Source organism: Camelus bactrianus, chromosome 6, assembly GCF_048773025.1.
Source record: "Camelus bactrianus isolate YW-2024 breed Bactrian camel chromosome 6, ASM4877302v1, whole genome shotgun sequence".
Taxonomy (NCBI): domain Eukaryota; kingdom Metazoa; phylum Chordata; class Mammalia; order Artiodactyla; family Camelidae; genus Camelus; species Camelus bactrianus.
The window spans coordinates 81,386,091-81,402,366 of record NC_133544.1 but is presented as its reverse complement, the minus strand read 5'-3'; the positions used below and the strand labels follow the sequence as shown (position 1 = coordinate 81,402,366).

The 16,276-nt window shown below is 36.1% G+C and overlaps 1 protein-coding gene across 9 annotated transcripts in view; it reads left to right on the top strand.

Moving 5' to 3' along the window:
- The window catches only part of ATOSA (atos homolog A), a 101,005-nt gene extending 89,749 nt beyond the window's left edge, over positions 1-11,256 (top strand). For 8 of the 9 annotated variants that reach the window (XM_074366152.1, XM_074366151.1, XM_074366153.1 and 5 more), the window contains 4 exons: positions 1,552-1,710; positions 5,924-5,992; positions 8,253-8,452; positions 10,673-11,256. In XM_074366152.1, the coding sequence (XP_074222253.1) occupies positions 1,552-1,710; positions 5,924-5,992; positions 8,253-8,452; positions 10,673-10,826 (582 nt within the window). In that variant the 3' untranslated portion in view covers positions 10,827-11,256. Of the gene's footprint in view, positions 1-1,551; positions 1,711-5,923; positions 6,088-8,252; positions 8,453-10,672 lie in introns of those variants that run through there. The other variant, XR_006719933.2, reaches the window with a different exon arrangement.
- Positions 11,257-16,276: the final 5,020 nt, after the last annotated feature.

Genomic DNA, 16,276 nt, shown 5'->3' with positions numbered 1-16,276 from the left:
TATAAAGCTAAATAATAAAGTTCCTGCCTTAAAGAAGTTTACAATCTACTGGAGAAAGTGGACATGTAAATAATTTATAAATTCAAGTAGTTAGCAGTGCGATAGAAATGTTCTCAGTCCTCATATATTTGCTCTCTCTGCTAAAGGGATTGGGAAAGCTTTGCTAAGAACTGTCACTTGAGCTTGGTTACAAAAGATGAGTAGGAATTTGCCAAGTAAATTTGTGTGGGGAGTGGTAAGGGATTCTAGACAGATGGAACGACATGTGCAAAGACATGTGTGCGAAAGTTGTAAAAGAGCATGATGGTGTTGAAAAGTATCAACTGGAACTGGAGCAGAAGACTGTGTGCCAATGAGGAGAGCTGAGGTAAGAAAGGGCAGGGTGGGTCTTACCTCCCACACTACAAAGATTTGACTTCACCCTGTGTAGGAAATACAAAGTTTTTAACCTGGTGGGTGACATAAGACTTTTTTTTTTTAAAAGAAAAACTCTGGCAGTAATACAGAGGATACACTAGAGGTGGAATAACTAATTAAGAGGTGTTGGATTTGTTCAGAGGAGAAGCTGTAAGGTTCTGAGCTAGGCTGGTGGTGGGGGAGAGAGCTGAGGCCATAAGACTGAGAGGTCGTATCAACGGGATATGGACTGGATTGACTGCAGGGCAGGAGGGAGAGACAGAAGGCTGGTTGCACGTAGTCTCTTGGTCTGGCCTTTTTGATCAGGAGGCTTTGAAATTGCTGATATCACTTTCAAATTTAGACTCATGAGGGCTTGCAGTGTTCCTTTTCAAAGAGTTTCTAAACCAAAGAAATGCTACTGACATTTCGTGATGTATACATATATATGTTGATACTTGTATATGAAAGAGAGCCTTTGAAAGGTTTAACATGTTCCTCATAGCTGAACAAATAACGACTAAATTGATAAAAGTGGTTACCTCAGCAAGTCAGCTTGGGAGATATGGATAAGGAGTTTCTCTACTGTTTGTATTTCGGTAGTTTTAAGGTTTTTTTCTCCCCCGTGTGCATTTACTATTTTTTAAAATTACACAGTAAAACACGTGTCACGTACAAAAGTTTTCAGGAACGAGTTGTTTCTCAAAGTTATATGTCCTTGGCTTTCTCTTTTGATGGAACTCCTGTATATGACCTGTAATAAGTTTTCAAGCGCTTCTCCGTGGCTTGCCCGAGGAGTAGACTCTGTGAGGAGTAAGAAAACTTCTAACACTATACCTGCTCTAGTACAGCATATTTTTCTTTACAAAGATAAGAATAACATATCAAACAGTTAGGTCTGAATAATGGTGAAGTTCAAGGATAGTTCAGTGGAATAGTGAGGAGGCCACACTTTTATAGGACGGCAGAAGATTGGTGTGGGACGGGGTTGACTTCAGGTCAGATGAACATTCGAAATAAGGGCATCGCAATGGCTTCGGCCACTTCTCTAGTCCCAGAAAGCACAGTAATGTATTTCTTTAAACAGAAAGAAAGAATGACTGTGTTCAACTTTTAAATTTTATTTCTTAAAAATTCCTTTATTTTGTCTTCCAGGAATCTGTCTTGAACTATCGGTTAGATCCTCTTGGCATTGTCGATGGTTTTACTGCCGAGGTCGGGGCAAGTGGTGTTTTCTGCCCCACTCATTTAACTCTTCCAGTTGAAGTGTCATTCTACAGTGTTTCCGATGATAATGCTCCTTCTCCTTATATGGCAAGTATTCAAAAAATTTTTTAAATTGTCTTTTCCTGTTAAAATCAACCAACTTAATGACAAATACCAATGTCTTTAAATTTAAAGAGATTTAGTTCTGCTTTGGTGCAATACTTGAACATATAAAGTACTTCCTAAGAGAAAGTTGAAGGCCAAATGCAGGCTAATATAACCAAAATATTACCTCACAACTTCTTCCTGAGCAAGCTTTAATGACAGATATCCTTTACTGTATTTGAGGATGGTGCTGAAAATATATTTCTTTCTGTGTAATCTGAAAAAATGATAAAAATTTGATTAATGAAACTGGAGTCAGATCTGGGTTTTTATGTGAGGTCTTACTTTTACTGCAATAGACATAGAAATATACAGCTCTGGTCTTGCTACTTGAGTTTCCTAACTTATCACCTGGCCTAATTTCTTCCTTTTCCAATATCCCTCACCCCTACCTTCTAGGTTTTCAAAGACATCAGTAACAGTGTCTTTTGTTATTAATAAAAGATATGAAAAGGGAATTCTACATAATTGAGAAGTATCAGAGGAAGGGAAGTTATAATTTTTAGGGACCTAAATATAGCCTACTCATTATTGGCCTAGTTTGTTCAGGGAAAATTGTTTAGTCTTACTCCCTTCTAAGGGTGAAAATTTTAGTCAAGAGTCTAATCAGTGTTCCATACTTTGATAGAAAAAGCATAGTTGTGTCTAATCATTCAGTTTTCTTTTCCCAATAATATTTATACTTGTGGGTCATAATCATGAAGATGCACAACAATGGTTATCATGAAAGAAACAGGCCCAATTCTTCACAAACCTGCCCAATTATCACATATACCACGTGTTATTCATTTACCATAGAAAGATGTGTCCACTTCCCCGTATAATTTTGAAAAAAAATAACAGTTAAGTTTGAATAATTGATAAAATGGAAAATATCATTGAGATCAGTATCAAATGTGTATCAATTAACACAACACTGTAAATCAAGTATACTTCAATCAAAAATTTTTTAAAAAGAAAAAATGTATATCAGTCATACTGGAATGCTTTCAGTATTAGACTATAGCTGTAAAGGTGCCCATTTTGCTTAACCAGAACATCAAAAATTCTCATCAATGTCACATACTCTTTTGGCACATAGTAATAGAGAGTGGAAAGATAAGGTCTGACATAACGTAATCTGTCATTATTGTAAAGAGTCCCTGATGACCATTAGGATAAGTTAGAAAGAAGATAAAAGAGTGAATTGGCTAAAAATCAGCTCAAAAAATATCTTTGAGTGAAATTCATGAGAAGTAGGTAATTTGAACTATGCTTTAAAAGAGCAAAACAACATTGATCCTTGACCTTGCTTGACATCTAAAAAATGAAGGATTAAGAGAGAAAGCATTTTATCTCGCTGTCTCCAGAAAGTCCATACAAATGATCGCAGATTTTGAATAAATATTGGAAAGAGTTTAAATCAGGTTAAGTTAGTCTAAATCTATTAAGAATTTCTTACTTACTTTTCTCTGATAATATTTTTTAATACATTTTCCAGTATGTAATTTTTTTTTTACTCATTAAGAATGAGTAAAGTTACCTTTGCAAGTTACCCAATTGAAATCATAGACCACAGATATTTCCTACCGTAAAGTAATAAAAGTAATCTTATTCTTTAGGAAATTTGAGTTGTTTTGGTAGTTTAGTCTGTTTTCAGAGGATTGATCATGTTTTGATAAGATAGTACATATCATAGACCAGCAGAGCTAAGACACCAAACCCCTGTTTGTTACTCTAATAATAACCTTGAGACCTCTCATAACAAATTATACAAATGACTCATGAAGGTGAAATTTTAGGACAGAGAATTCTGTTTTTTGGTGCAGAGATAACATAGGGCTTTTCATTAAATAATTCCTTTAAGATAAGCTTGGAGGGGAGTTTAGCTCAGTGGGAGAGTGTGTGCTTAGCTTGCACGAGGTCCTGGGTTCAATCCCCAGAACCTCCATTAAAAAATAAAATAAAATAAATAATAATAATAGTAATTTGTTTTAAAGATTACCTTAAAGCCATAAAATATCTACCTCCACTTGGGTGTCAGTGGTAAAAATGTTCTCCAAGTGTTATGTAATATGACAACATTTCACTGTTTAGAAATTACTGCAGGGGGGAGCCAGGCAGAAGGTCTAAAGCAAGTTTGTCAGGGGCAAATTCATAGTATGATTTGCATTAGTATCTTATTAACAGTGCTATATAGTCTCTCCTATTTGTAATTAACCAAATTAAGATATACTTCCTTCTGTATTCCCCAATCATTTAAGAAGGAGTTTTTGTGTAAGATTTTGACCAAATTTAGTTCATCTTAATCTTCCTATTCCATCCTTAAATAGCAGAAGAAAGTGTGTTTTTCTTCTTTATGTTAAACACAGTAACTTTCTAGGTGGAAATATTAATATGTCAACCAATTAAAATAATGAAATTATTTAAATACTAAATTTAATAATAATACTATTAAAATTCCAAATACTTTCCCAATATCTTTCTAAAATTCCTAACTTACCATTGCCAATACTGGTCTTACATTGCTTAGAAGTAATTATTGTAAATTGTTGCCTTAAACTTTGCTAAGACTTTAAAAAAAATCTATTATTTCTTTATATATTGATTTAGTTACTGTTATCACGTTCTAAGAACTATTAGAATTAAAGGAAATAAGTATTAACTTGGTAGTAGTTTTTGCCTCACTAGTTTTCCTATATGTCTTTAGGGGAGGATGGCAAGGAAGAACAGTAATGTATTGTCTGTAGCAATATGATTAGAAAGGTAGCTGTTATTTAGATATGTTTTGCTTTTTCTTCCTGGAACTAGGAATAAGAGGAACTTTATATACCATAGCGTTTTTTCATGTAGAGAAGATTGTAAGAGAGAAAGTGTTGAAATTTTATTGCTGTTTTGATTAGGAATACAGTTTGTTGATAATGCTGTTGTCATGCTTTAAATGACCGTGTGATAAATCAGATTTGTTAAGAACCACATATGTCTTTTCAGTGCCCATTTCCATGAACATTTCCCATTATTAACGTGTTGATTTAATATTCTGATTGTCAAGTGCTGTTCATTGGAGATTAGGTATTCACATATTGGAGTCTGGCCCTCCCTTTTACCTTTGTCCCGTCCTTCTTACCCCCCACCACCATCCCTGGTCTGTCTTTCAAACCTGACAGATATGTTGCCTGATGGGACAGTCCTGTTTTATATTTGCTTTTACATAAGGTTGACATGTTTTGGCATGTACAATGCATAATGATAGGATAAGAATTGTGGAGTGTGCAATTATTCTACTTAACTACCTAAAAGAAAACTATTCATCCAGTTAAGATAAATGAATCAGCATTTGTTCCTTAAAACTATCTAAGAATTAAGTCTCACAATCACCACCTGTAGTCATTTAGTCATCCTGGTTATCTAGGGACTTACACGCATTCAATCTTAGCTTCCCTTGTTTTAATTTATACTGTTTCCAATTGTTTGGACCCCTGCAGTGATTAGAGCATCTTTTTTAGAAAACTGCTTTATATAATACAACAGTACTTCTTAAACTTTAATGTACATGTGATATCAACTCAAGAATCTTGTTAAAATGCAGATTTGATTTGGTAGGTATGGGGAGAAGCCAGAAATTCTGCATTTCTAACAGGTTCATAGGTGATGCTGATGATGTTAGTCCATCTCTAGTCAGAAATCCATGTATGTATATAACAACTCAACTTGCTGACTGAAGAACTGACTTCATTTTTGGGCAAGACTTAGACCCTTGCTCATTCCTGGCTTTTTATATGTCCAAAGACCAATAAATTGTTTTGCTTCTTCATTTCCCTCTTCCCACATGATACAAGAGAGTAATTCTTATTTCCTTTTTAGTTAAGGAACTTCTCACTTCTGTATCTTACATCTTAATAGAAATTTCAAGCCTCATGGTCACTGATGTTACATATTGTTCATTGCAACATCTCCAGGAAGAGCAGTAAATTCTTTTCTTACAGGAGGGATCCTCACTATTTCATATTCATAGAATGTATCTCTCTTAATTCTCTGTGAATGTTTTTCCATACAAATACAATTCTGAAATGTTAGTAATTACATGATTTATTATTATTTTAGTCTTTTGTGTGTGTGTGTGTGTATATATATATATGCGTGAGTTTGTACTCAATTTGTCTTCTTTTATTTCAAGGGTGTGATTACTTTAGAGTCCCTTGGTAAAAGGGGTTATCGAGTACCTCCTTCAGGAACAATACAAGTGGTATGTGTTTTATAGCCTACAATTGCAATAATCATTCTCTCACATACATATAGAACTTAGCCCTTTCTCCTGCTACTGCTGCTGCAACAACTTTGGTAAGTAACAGTGGGGCTGCAGCTTTGTTTGGAGTTTCCCTGCTCTGCCCCAGGAATGACCATTTGGGGACCTCCATAAAAGGAAAGCATTAATAAGCTAAACAAGGTGAATGCATTAGAAAAATAGTATACGACAGTTAACTTAAATAGAGCTATTTTTAATATAATTAGAATTTAGCAATGCCAGTGCCTTCTATTTAATATAATAAGCCAGATTGAGATTGATCTATGTAAAATGAAACCCCAAATGTGAGTATTGTTTTGGCAGGAAAACTTGGAAAGCAATATTCTATTATCCTTAGTGTAATAATTTCTAAAATTAATCTAGTGAGATGGTTACACAAAGCAGAAATGCAGTCTGACAAATGTCAAGCAGAGAAGGCATCTCTCCTTTTAGTCTAGGTGTTGATCTAGTTTGGGATCAGGAGACTTCTAGCCCAGAGCAATAATCCTTCATCATTCTTGATTCTCAGAAGAGTAATTTTGTATCAAGGCTAGTTTGCCATTGCGTTTGTTTCCAGGTCAGACCCAGGATAATCCTGTAAGCTTGGAAGTCTATTACAGTGTGGCTCTTGCAACTCTTGAAAAGAGTCTAGCTGGTATTTGTCAGTTGTGCCCCAATAAAGCTGAAATTAAAAAAAAAAAAAAGCCTAGCTGAGTTTCTCACACTCAGAATCTGGTCTAATTCAACAAACCTTTTTCTGACCTTTGGCTACAGTGTACTCAGTGCTTTACCAGACCACGTTTACTCATCACCATTGTTCCAGTGCAGCAAGGAGTCTGTACATTTGTTTGTCTCATATCACACAGGGATGAACTGTAATACTATGCAATATATATGTGTCTATGTATTACAATATGTACACATGTATAAATTTTACTGAGGAAAAATCACTGCATATTAAAGTAAGATCTATGTTGAATGGATTTCCTGAACTAAAAGAGTGATCATCTTCTAATCTCTTGCCTCGGGCTATGTTGCTCTTGTTAAAGTGTGAGTCACTGGAAAGCTGGCTGTCAGTTTTCATAATAATGAGACATAAACCTATTACCCCTTGTTTGAAGACTGCCAACAATAATGGTTAATTCTGAATCTGAATTTTGGTTATGTCTTTCACTCCTTATATAAGTTTAATTATGTATAAACATGGTTTGAACTCCTGGCTTGCTAGTTGTTGTAGTTATTAAATGTATTAGCCTTAATCTTAAGACTCACTAGATTTCAAAAATTGGATCATAATATTGATATATTTCTCATTTTGATTCAGTGAGTGATGTCCAGTGCCACGGATGAGCTTCTGAAAGCATGGGCACCAAGTTACCTATTGATGTGTTGGTAATTTGGTTAAAGTCAAATCAGCAGCTTGGATTTTGTTTAAAAAGTAGTACCTTAAAAAATAATATTTCTTCAATTATTAATGGCCAAGTATCAGTTGAATTTAATTTTGGTCTATTATAGTATTGATGATGATTTTTTAAAAAGTATAGTGTCACTACAGTTTTTGAAATGAATTCAACTATAAGAACATGAAGTATTACTTAGCCTACATTGTAACTAATAATAATGAACTTTATTTTCTAAACTTGGAAAATTTTCCAAATGGGAAAATGTCTCTTTTTTGAGAACATATTTTAAATTTTATAATAACTATGTGTACCTAAAACACCAAAGTCTAGTTTTGCCAAGCTTTTACATTTTAAAAATTATATTTATTCTTTATTAAAATATGAGGAAAATTAAAATTCAATTTGAGTATTTTGCAACTGATGCATTTTAATGGAGCTAATTTTTGAAATAATTGAACTGCAATATTTTAATCCAGTGAAGATATATTTTGCTTAATCTAGTCGGACCATTTCTTAAAATGTGAACGAGAGTGAAAGTTATGTATTGTCCATTATTAATGAGACTTGTGACTAAAAATTCTAATTTGTTACAGGATCTTATATTACTGTGAATAAAAAATTAAACTGAACCATTTTTTAAAAATTGAATATCATTTCATAAACTTCTGAAATTGTATTAACTTTATTCCACCAAACTGAATTGTATCCACTGGGATTAATTTATTATGAAAAAGCCTATTTTATTATTGGCTCAGTCATTTTGAGTCAGATCAACAAAATACTGTTTTTAAAGAATAATTTCTATATTGTTTCTTCAGACCTTATTTAATCCTAATAAGACTGTGGTGAAGATGTTTGTTGTGATATATGACTTACGAGATATGCCAGCCAATCATCAGACATTCCTACGACAAAGAACTTTTTCTGTACCTGTTAAACAAGAAATGAAGAGAAGTGTTAATAAAGAGAACATCCGACATACAGAAGAACGGTTATTACGCTACCTCATACATCTGAGGTAATGCTTCAAATGAATATTTAGACGAAAACTCTACAATTTTTAAGTTTATTTTTAAAAACTATCACTCTAACTAGACCAGTGCCCCTTGGAATTTGCTTAACTTGGACACTTTTATGAGATGCCATGACGCAGAAAACACATGGCATATCTTCCCCTGGTCATCATTGTTGAATAAGGGGAGTCTTCATGCATAGCTGTATAACAGAAAGTATTTTATAGCGAAACAAATGCTGACATATCTGGGGCAGTGAAACCCAGTTTTCTAAACTAGTGCTGTCCAATAGAATAGTAATATGAGCCATGTATGTATTTCTGTATTTTCTAGTAGCCACATTTAAAAAAGTAGTATGAAACAAAGGATTAATATATTTTATTTAACCTAGCAAATTCAAGTGTTATAATTTGAATATAAAATCTATGTAAAATTATCAATGAGATATTTTACATTCTTTTGCTATAGTAAATATTTGATGTAAATACTTATTTCACACTAACAAAACAGCACAACTCAATTTGAACTAGCCACATTTCAAGTGCTCAGTAGCCCCATGTGGCTAGTGGCTGCTGAATTGGACAGGGAAGTTTTTTGTTGTTGTTGTTTGTTTGTTTTTTGTGGAGGTACTGGGGATTGAACCCAGGACCTCATGTATGCTAAGCACACACTCTACCACTGAGCTATATCCTCTCCCCAAGGACAGGGAAGTTCTTAACCTTCATTTATTCATTCATTTGTTCAAGTATTCATGTGTCAGGCATGCTTCTAGACTCCAGGGAAACAGCAGTGACAAAATCTCTGTCCTCAGACAGTTTGTATTCTAGTGATCCCATCAGAAATATGTTTTCCTCTGACTTTTACTACCCAGCTCACACATCTAGGTTGTGAGAAACCATCTATTGGCTCTTGAGGTCCATGCTCCCAGCATCCTAGGGTAAGGTTTTCAGCCCTGAAATCTTAGTGTAGTTCTTAGGATCAATGAGCAAGTCTATTGGTTAAAAGAAAATTCCATAGCCTTTGCCTGTAACTCTGTTCCTAATAACTTTCTGATGTTCACAGTAAGTCCTCAATCATGTCAGTGACAGTAATTTATCTTAGTGTAATTCCTTACTCCAGGGAGCCCTGTTCATCAGGAGGAGGCACCTTCCTTCCAGGGCCCAGGCAGAGGACCTCTTTAATCTGTTACAACCTTAGCCGTATGTAACCAACATTAACCAAAGTAAAAATCAACTATCTCAGCTTTTATAATCGCCACATCATGATTAGATACTTTAAATGCTGTAAAGAAACTGCTTTGGAAAATATGGCATAATTCCCAAAGTTCACCATGTTCTCCTTCAGGCTGAGAAGGTGAAAAACTTCAGAAAGAATGAGTAAGCCAGTCAGGGGTCTGCTTTAATATATACAACTGACCACCAGATTTTTCAGCTAATTTAGGAATAAAGTCCACAAACAGAATATTTCTGCTATGCAAAGAGAAAACCAGAGAAATTAGCACCAAACGGTATGTTTGACTATCTGCCAGTTAAGTTTATGTGACTAAAGCCTCCAACCCCCTATATTATGCTGTAGATTTAAGCAGCGGATAGAAGCTTTGGTAACTACTTTCATTTCACTGCTAACTTTCCTCTTGTTTTTTTTTTTTTTAATGATGATTAGGCTTTATTTAGCTAGCCACTGCTGATTGATAGCAGCCCTTTCGTCCTTTCTCATCCTGTGATTGTCCTCGAAACTTGATCATTTTCTGTGGTGACTTTCCAAGTATGGAATCCTTTTTAGTGTGCTCGAAATTGTAGGAGGGCAAGTTGTGTGAAATGGGTCATTCTGTGTAGCTAGAAGGTGCTGGGCCTGCAAAGCCCAAATGTAGTATAATTGGCTGGCGTGAACTGAAACTGGATGCTGTAGATGAGGAAAGGTATGTGCTGTGGTGCCGGGGAGGTAAAGCAGGACTGTACGTGAAACCCAGATATACAGAAAGAAGCACCTCTGTCATTGTAAGCAGGGAAGGGAGTACAGAACGTTTAAAGAATAGTGAGGAAGAGGCACTTAAATAGCAGCACGAGCTTTGGCAATGTAAGACTTTAAATATCTCAATAAAGAGATACTGTCAATATCACAGCAAGACTAATTCTTGCTGCTTTCAAAATGTAATTACTCAGGTTTGCTTATTTTAAACACCAGTTCCCTAAAATGACGCATCTTCTTCTTGTGTCTTTGTTTAGGTTCCAGAGTTCTAAATCTGGAAAGATCTACCTCCACAGAGATGTACGGCTACTGTTCTCTAGAAAGTCAATGGAAGTTGATAGCGGTGCTGCATATGAACTCAAATCCTACACTGAATCGCCAACAAACCCTCAGTTTTCACCGAGATGTTGATAAGGAGTGACAGTTTAAAGTATTTGCTCAGTACCCAAGGTTGAAAGCAAAAATTAGCGTAGAAGGGAGTGTACCAAAATAACCAGCAGGAGAGTGAATCCTCTCCTGTTATCCTGGACCAGTTTTTATTCAAGGATTCCTGGAATGAGATCCACATATTCCAAGTAGACTGGAAATACTCATATCCTAATCCTTTTTGTACTGTTGAAACCACTTCATTGGACATGTTGCAATAGCAACCCCTCCACCCCCACAGTTAGATTAGTGTTTACACGTTTTATTTTTCAGTTATTTAATATTTAATGTTTTCCCTAATACTCAAGTGATGTTTGTCTCTAGTGTTCTAACGTAGCACAAATCCTATGTAAAATCATACTATGTATTTTTGACATTAATGTTGAAATCTGAAATACATGCACAAGTCTTTTAATTTTGTGTGATGTGTTTTAAGTACTATTCCTTTAAGTTATTGAAAATGAGAATGAAATGTTGAGCTTCTTTAAGATTAACGCACTATGCAAGCATGTGTACTTTTTATATCTCCCGGGTTTAGTTTTTACAACCCACGTCCAGGTTGCTGTCTCACGTGGTAGTCCCCTAACAGGCTGTCCTGGCGGTGCAGGCGGACCCAGCTGCTTCACACTTCCCTTGCAGGTTCAGATCATCATGCCCATTCATAGTCCTTCTAGAATCCCTTATCCCAGAAACAGTTCTATTTTTTCCTTAATCACTACTACAGAGGCTTTACATTAAATTGCTGTCCCGTGCTAGATAACTTTTGCAAATTGTTAAAAAGAATATGTACTTTGGAAACAAATTAGTATTTATATTGTAAATATATGCAAAAAACAAAGAAACGTGTATTTGGCTTTCATTTTTAGATGAGACATTTATGTGATTGAGTGAATTTCTGGTACCCATCGGCAGTTTGTGTTCTGTCTTCACAGCTGACAAAAGGAGAGGGACGATGTCTTGAGCCTCATACCAGTTAATCACTTTCTCATTCAGGAAGGGTCATATGAAAGGCATTTGGCAACTGGGAAAACCACTGAGAAAGGGAACTTGATTGAGAGCATAAGAAGTCTTCCATCCAGCCCTCTTAGAAAGAAGAGTGGTTTTAGATCTTTGTACAGGGACAGTGGGCAACAGCAGATCAGATAACAAGATGCAAATACTGGGTATGCTCAGACAAAGCTGTGAATCAGGTAGAAAATACTTGCCATTCAAGTGGGCCAGACATAGGAAACCTGGGAGTCTAGAGCCAAGTGAGCAGTCTGGAATTTGGGAGATGGGAAGGTTTTTATTTGGGGACTCATCTAGTGGATACACTATACGAAGGTATCTGGACGGGAGCTGGGTGTGTGGCTGCAGGCTGTGGGGTGGTCAGCAAGAAGCCTCTTAAAAATCCCTTTTAAAATACCAGCTTAAAGAGAAAAGCCTATTTATATTCCATAAAACAAAATAAAAACATTTTCAGAGGCACAAATTTATAAAGATCTGTTCTTAATCTTCAGGTGTGTGGAAACAACATGGGATTAGGACCCAAAAGGTTTGGATTATAGTCCTAGCTCTAATAGTATCTGATGGGACTGATTCCAGGAATCCTGTAACCTTTCTAGGTCTGTGTGATTGAGAGGATGTGGTGAGGGTAACATTAATGTGCCTTCTCTTCTTAGATTCTGTCATCTAATTAAGTATTTCAATACATGTATCTAGGCTTTTTATACATTGGACAAAGGTCAATACTGACAATTTTATTTAAAACTCGGAAAATGCCAAGTAGTTAAAACACCAAAACGCCTTTTTTTAAATTTAAAAAAGTGTTATTGCTACGTTACCCTCCCTAGTGATGCAAAAATTAGTGATGTATGTGTATACAGGTATCTTTTTAACATAAATACCACACTGTAGTCTTTTCAGAATTCTTTCTAGTACCTAGTTTTCCACCTTGCTGGGCATCTTAAAGAAAATTTCAAGAAAACGATTGAAGCATCTGGATGCATCTTTCTAGCCAAGTTTGTGCAAGGGAAACAAGTGCTGGCATGTTGTCCCTCTACTTCTTAGAATCTTTTTTGTCCATGTTGACTTTCTCAGTGAGGTGAGGTTCCCCAGCACCTGTCTCTCTCATTTGCTTGGCACTGTCTATAATAGTGCTTCTTTTTCTCCCCTTCTTTTGTCATAGGCTGAGACTTTTCCACACTTCCTATATGGCTCCTCTTCGTACTCACAGATTATATCATTAGATTGAGAGCCGGCATGCAGATAAAGATACTAGAATACAACCAGCCCTGCTCCCTGTGGTAGATAACAGAGATCCCCTCACTTACTGCAGGCTTACTGGGCAGTGACTAACAAAATGAGTGATAATTTTCTTTTCAAAGGACCTCCAGGGCACAAATCACCTTCAGAAAGTCTTTGGAAATTTTCTTACCAGATAAGGATGAAAAATATTAACAAGTGATGAAATGGGGACTGGCTGGAAGGTACCATCAGAAGGTTCTCGCGTCCTGCCATTTCACCCCACCAGGTCTCTCATTCCCAGAGGGCTAAAGAAAGGAAGAAATTTCTTCCTCAAAGACTGCATACTTAGGATCCCTATTCTTCCCTAATCAGTTTTGTGAGTGAATCAATGATTCGTTTTGAAATTTAATTTTTAAAATTTGTGCAATACATGTTTACTCTAAAAACTTTTTACACTATTATATAAAGTAAATGTGATAGCCCCTTCCTCTCTCTGCCCTTCTAGCTATCACTTTGCAGAGGTGCAAAATTTTGGTATAAGACACTCCATATAGTCTACTAGACCTAGGAACACAGTATCAGTGTAGATGGGAAGGGGAATTTTCATCATGGTAGGCATTCACTCTCAATCCCTAAGACTGTCTCTGTGTGGCATTGGAATCAGCTCATTCTACTCCATCACAGATTATCTGTGAGAGATATGTGTCTTAAACTTGGACACTGTGGGAGGAGAAAGAGAACATATGAATGCCTACCATGTGCCAGGCACTGTAAGCAAATTGTTATTTAATACTTAGAGCCATAAAACTCAGAGAGAGTATGGACATAGTCTACAATGAAACAAGTGGAGGCTTGAACTGCTTGCCCAAAGTCCGCACTGTCAGTAGGTTGAAGAGCCAGGACTGAAATCAAAAGTTAAATCTCATCTTTTCCACTTTACTACACTGGCATTTTGCCACTTTTTTCATTAGTAATTGTGGCCTAGCACTAAAATATACTTTTCATCAATATTCTTGTCAAAAAGTCTATAGTTTGCTATGTTATAAGTGATATATAATAAGGCAATGCCTTTTAATCATTGGGGGAAAAAGATTTTTATGAGAAAGACTTTAGGAAGGCATGTCCTCAAACAACTCTTGAGGACATTCAACTTAGTATAATGTCAGGAGGCATGCAAATACAGTTGTGGTAAGTTTTAGAAACACAATGTGGCAAATATTTTCTGAGATTTTAAATATTTGAAGTTTTCAAAGCTTCTTCCGGTCCCCACTGTTCATCGTTCTTTTTAATTCATTCAAAAATTCCTTACTCCAAAATTTCCAGTTCATACAAAGTTCTCTCGTCTCACTAAGTCCCTAGAGAAGTGGCATGTTCCACTTCCAACACTCAAGTTGTTGAAACTTCTCTTTTTACAGTTGTCTGATATGCTTATTCAGGTAATGTTCCCTGGGTTTTGCTCACAGATGTCACCATAATAAACCTCAGAGTTTTGGGCACTCCATATCTCACTTGGTTTCCCTGAGTTGATCTTCTAGTCTCTTTCATTCATTAAAAATGTATTCAGTTCTTGATGTTTGCCACAGTATCAGCAATGATACAGGTAGACTTCTTCTCTCAGCTGTTTGAGGAATGGATGGGGTGTGATAACTGATCTCCTTTACTGGCTCCTGCAAACTCTTGAGCTAGGGTACCTAAACCTCAAAAAGACCTTTGATCTTTTCAAAACACACCTACCAAGTTCCAAGCCTGAAAAATCTTTTGTGTGTATGCATCAGAAGCACCAGGGGGAGCTCTGATTAAACATCAATTCTCTGACTTCGCTCCAGACCTAATGAGAATCTCTGCCATTTAGGGTTTCTCATTGATTCTAATTCCTGTGGCTAATTGAATTAATTAAAATAAGTAAAATAAATTCACATTTCACATGCTCAATATTCATATAAGGCTAGTGGCTACTGTAATGGATAGCAGATGGAGAAAATTTCCATCATCACAAAAAGTTCCATTGGACAGCACTGCTGACCTAGAATATATAAATGGCAGTTGAGGGTGGAAGTAATCTCTCAGTGTAAACCTAGAAGAGCGGGGGATCCAAGAACAGGATTGTTAGAATTTTTCCCTTAGGAGGCAGTAAAAACTCAACGAAGGAGATTAAGAAGGAATGACCAGAGAAGTAGGAGAGAACAAGAGAGTGGTATCCTAGAGGTCAAGGGAAGAAAGTTTTGAGAAACAGGGCCCTGGTGATTAGTGCATAATTTTAAACATTAAGGTACATGGTCTATGATGCACAGGGGTATTACTTGGGGAAGGATGGCTTCTCAGACAGTCCCCACAATGGCACATAGGGCACAGCCTCTATGAATTCTCCACTGGCCAAAATCTACTGCTCAGAAATTCAAACTTGACCTCATGAGAGTGTCACTATCTTTCAGAAACAGATTAAAGTTACATATTGCTGATTTGCTATATATGTGTCTATCTGATTTTAGCTCACAAATACATTGATATAAGATATATATCAGAATGACAACTCATTAATAAAAATACAACTGTTAGATGATTCAGTTAGCCTAACTAGTGCATTCTCCTCTCTCCTTGTAGATCTGCATAAAGGAAAGGCAAATTTTCAGTAGGTTACTTTGTGAGTAGGAAATGAGAACAAATATTTAGTTGATCTTAAGTTTCTCAGCTGGTCCAGCTTAAGTCACTCTCAAGGGATAGCCTTGTCAAAGAGTTGGCCTCTCGAACCCTTGTATTTCATTTTATTTTTTAATTATTTATTTTTTGAGGGGGTAATTAGGTTTGTTTATTTATTTAATGGAGGTACTGGGGGTTGAATCCAGGACCTTGCATGCTAAGCATGCACTCTACCACTGAGCTATACCCTCCCCCTAAACCCTTGTATTTTAAATACTCCCTTACCTGACAAACCTCTTCTTTCCTTTCTCCAAAGGGAGTGCACTTTTTGTTTTTCAGGTTGTAATCCCAGTGCAACGCTTCCTGCCTGAGATTCTACCCAGGACACTGTGGTTGAGTTTTGATGGTTTCCAAATTCCTACGGAATTGCATTATCTGTTGCTTTTTAACTAGTTTAATCCTTAGAGAGCAATCTTACTCCAAGTTTCCAAGAGGCACTTTATTGGAACTACCACATATTGCCAGTAACTATTGAGATGTCAAGTAGAGTAAGAATTAAATGTGAAGCTAAA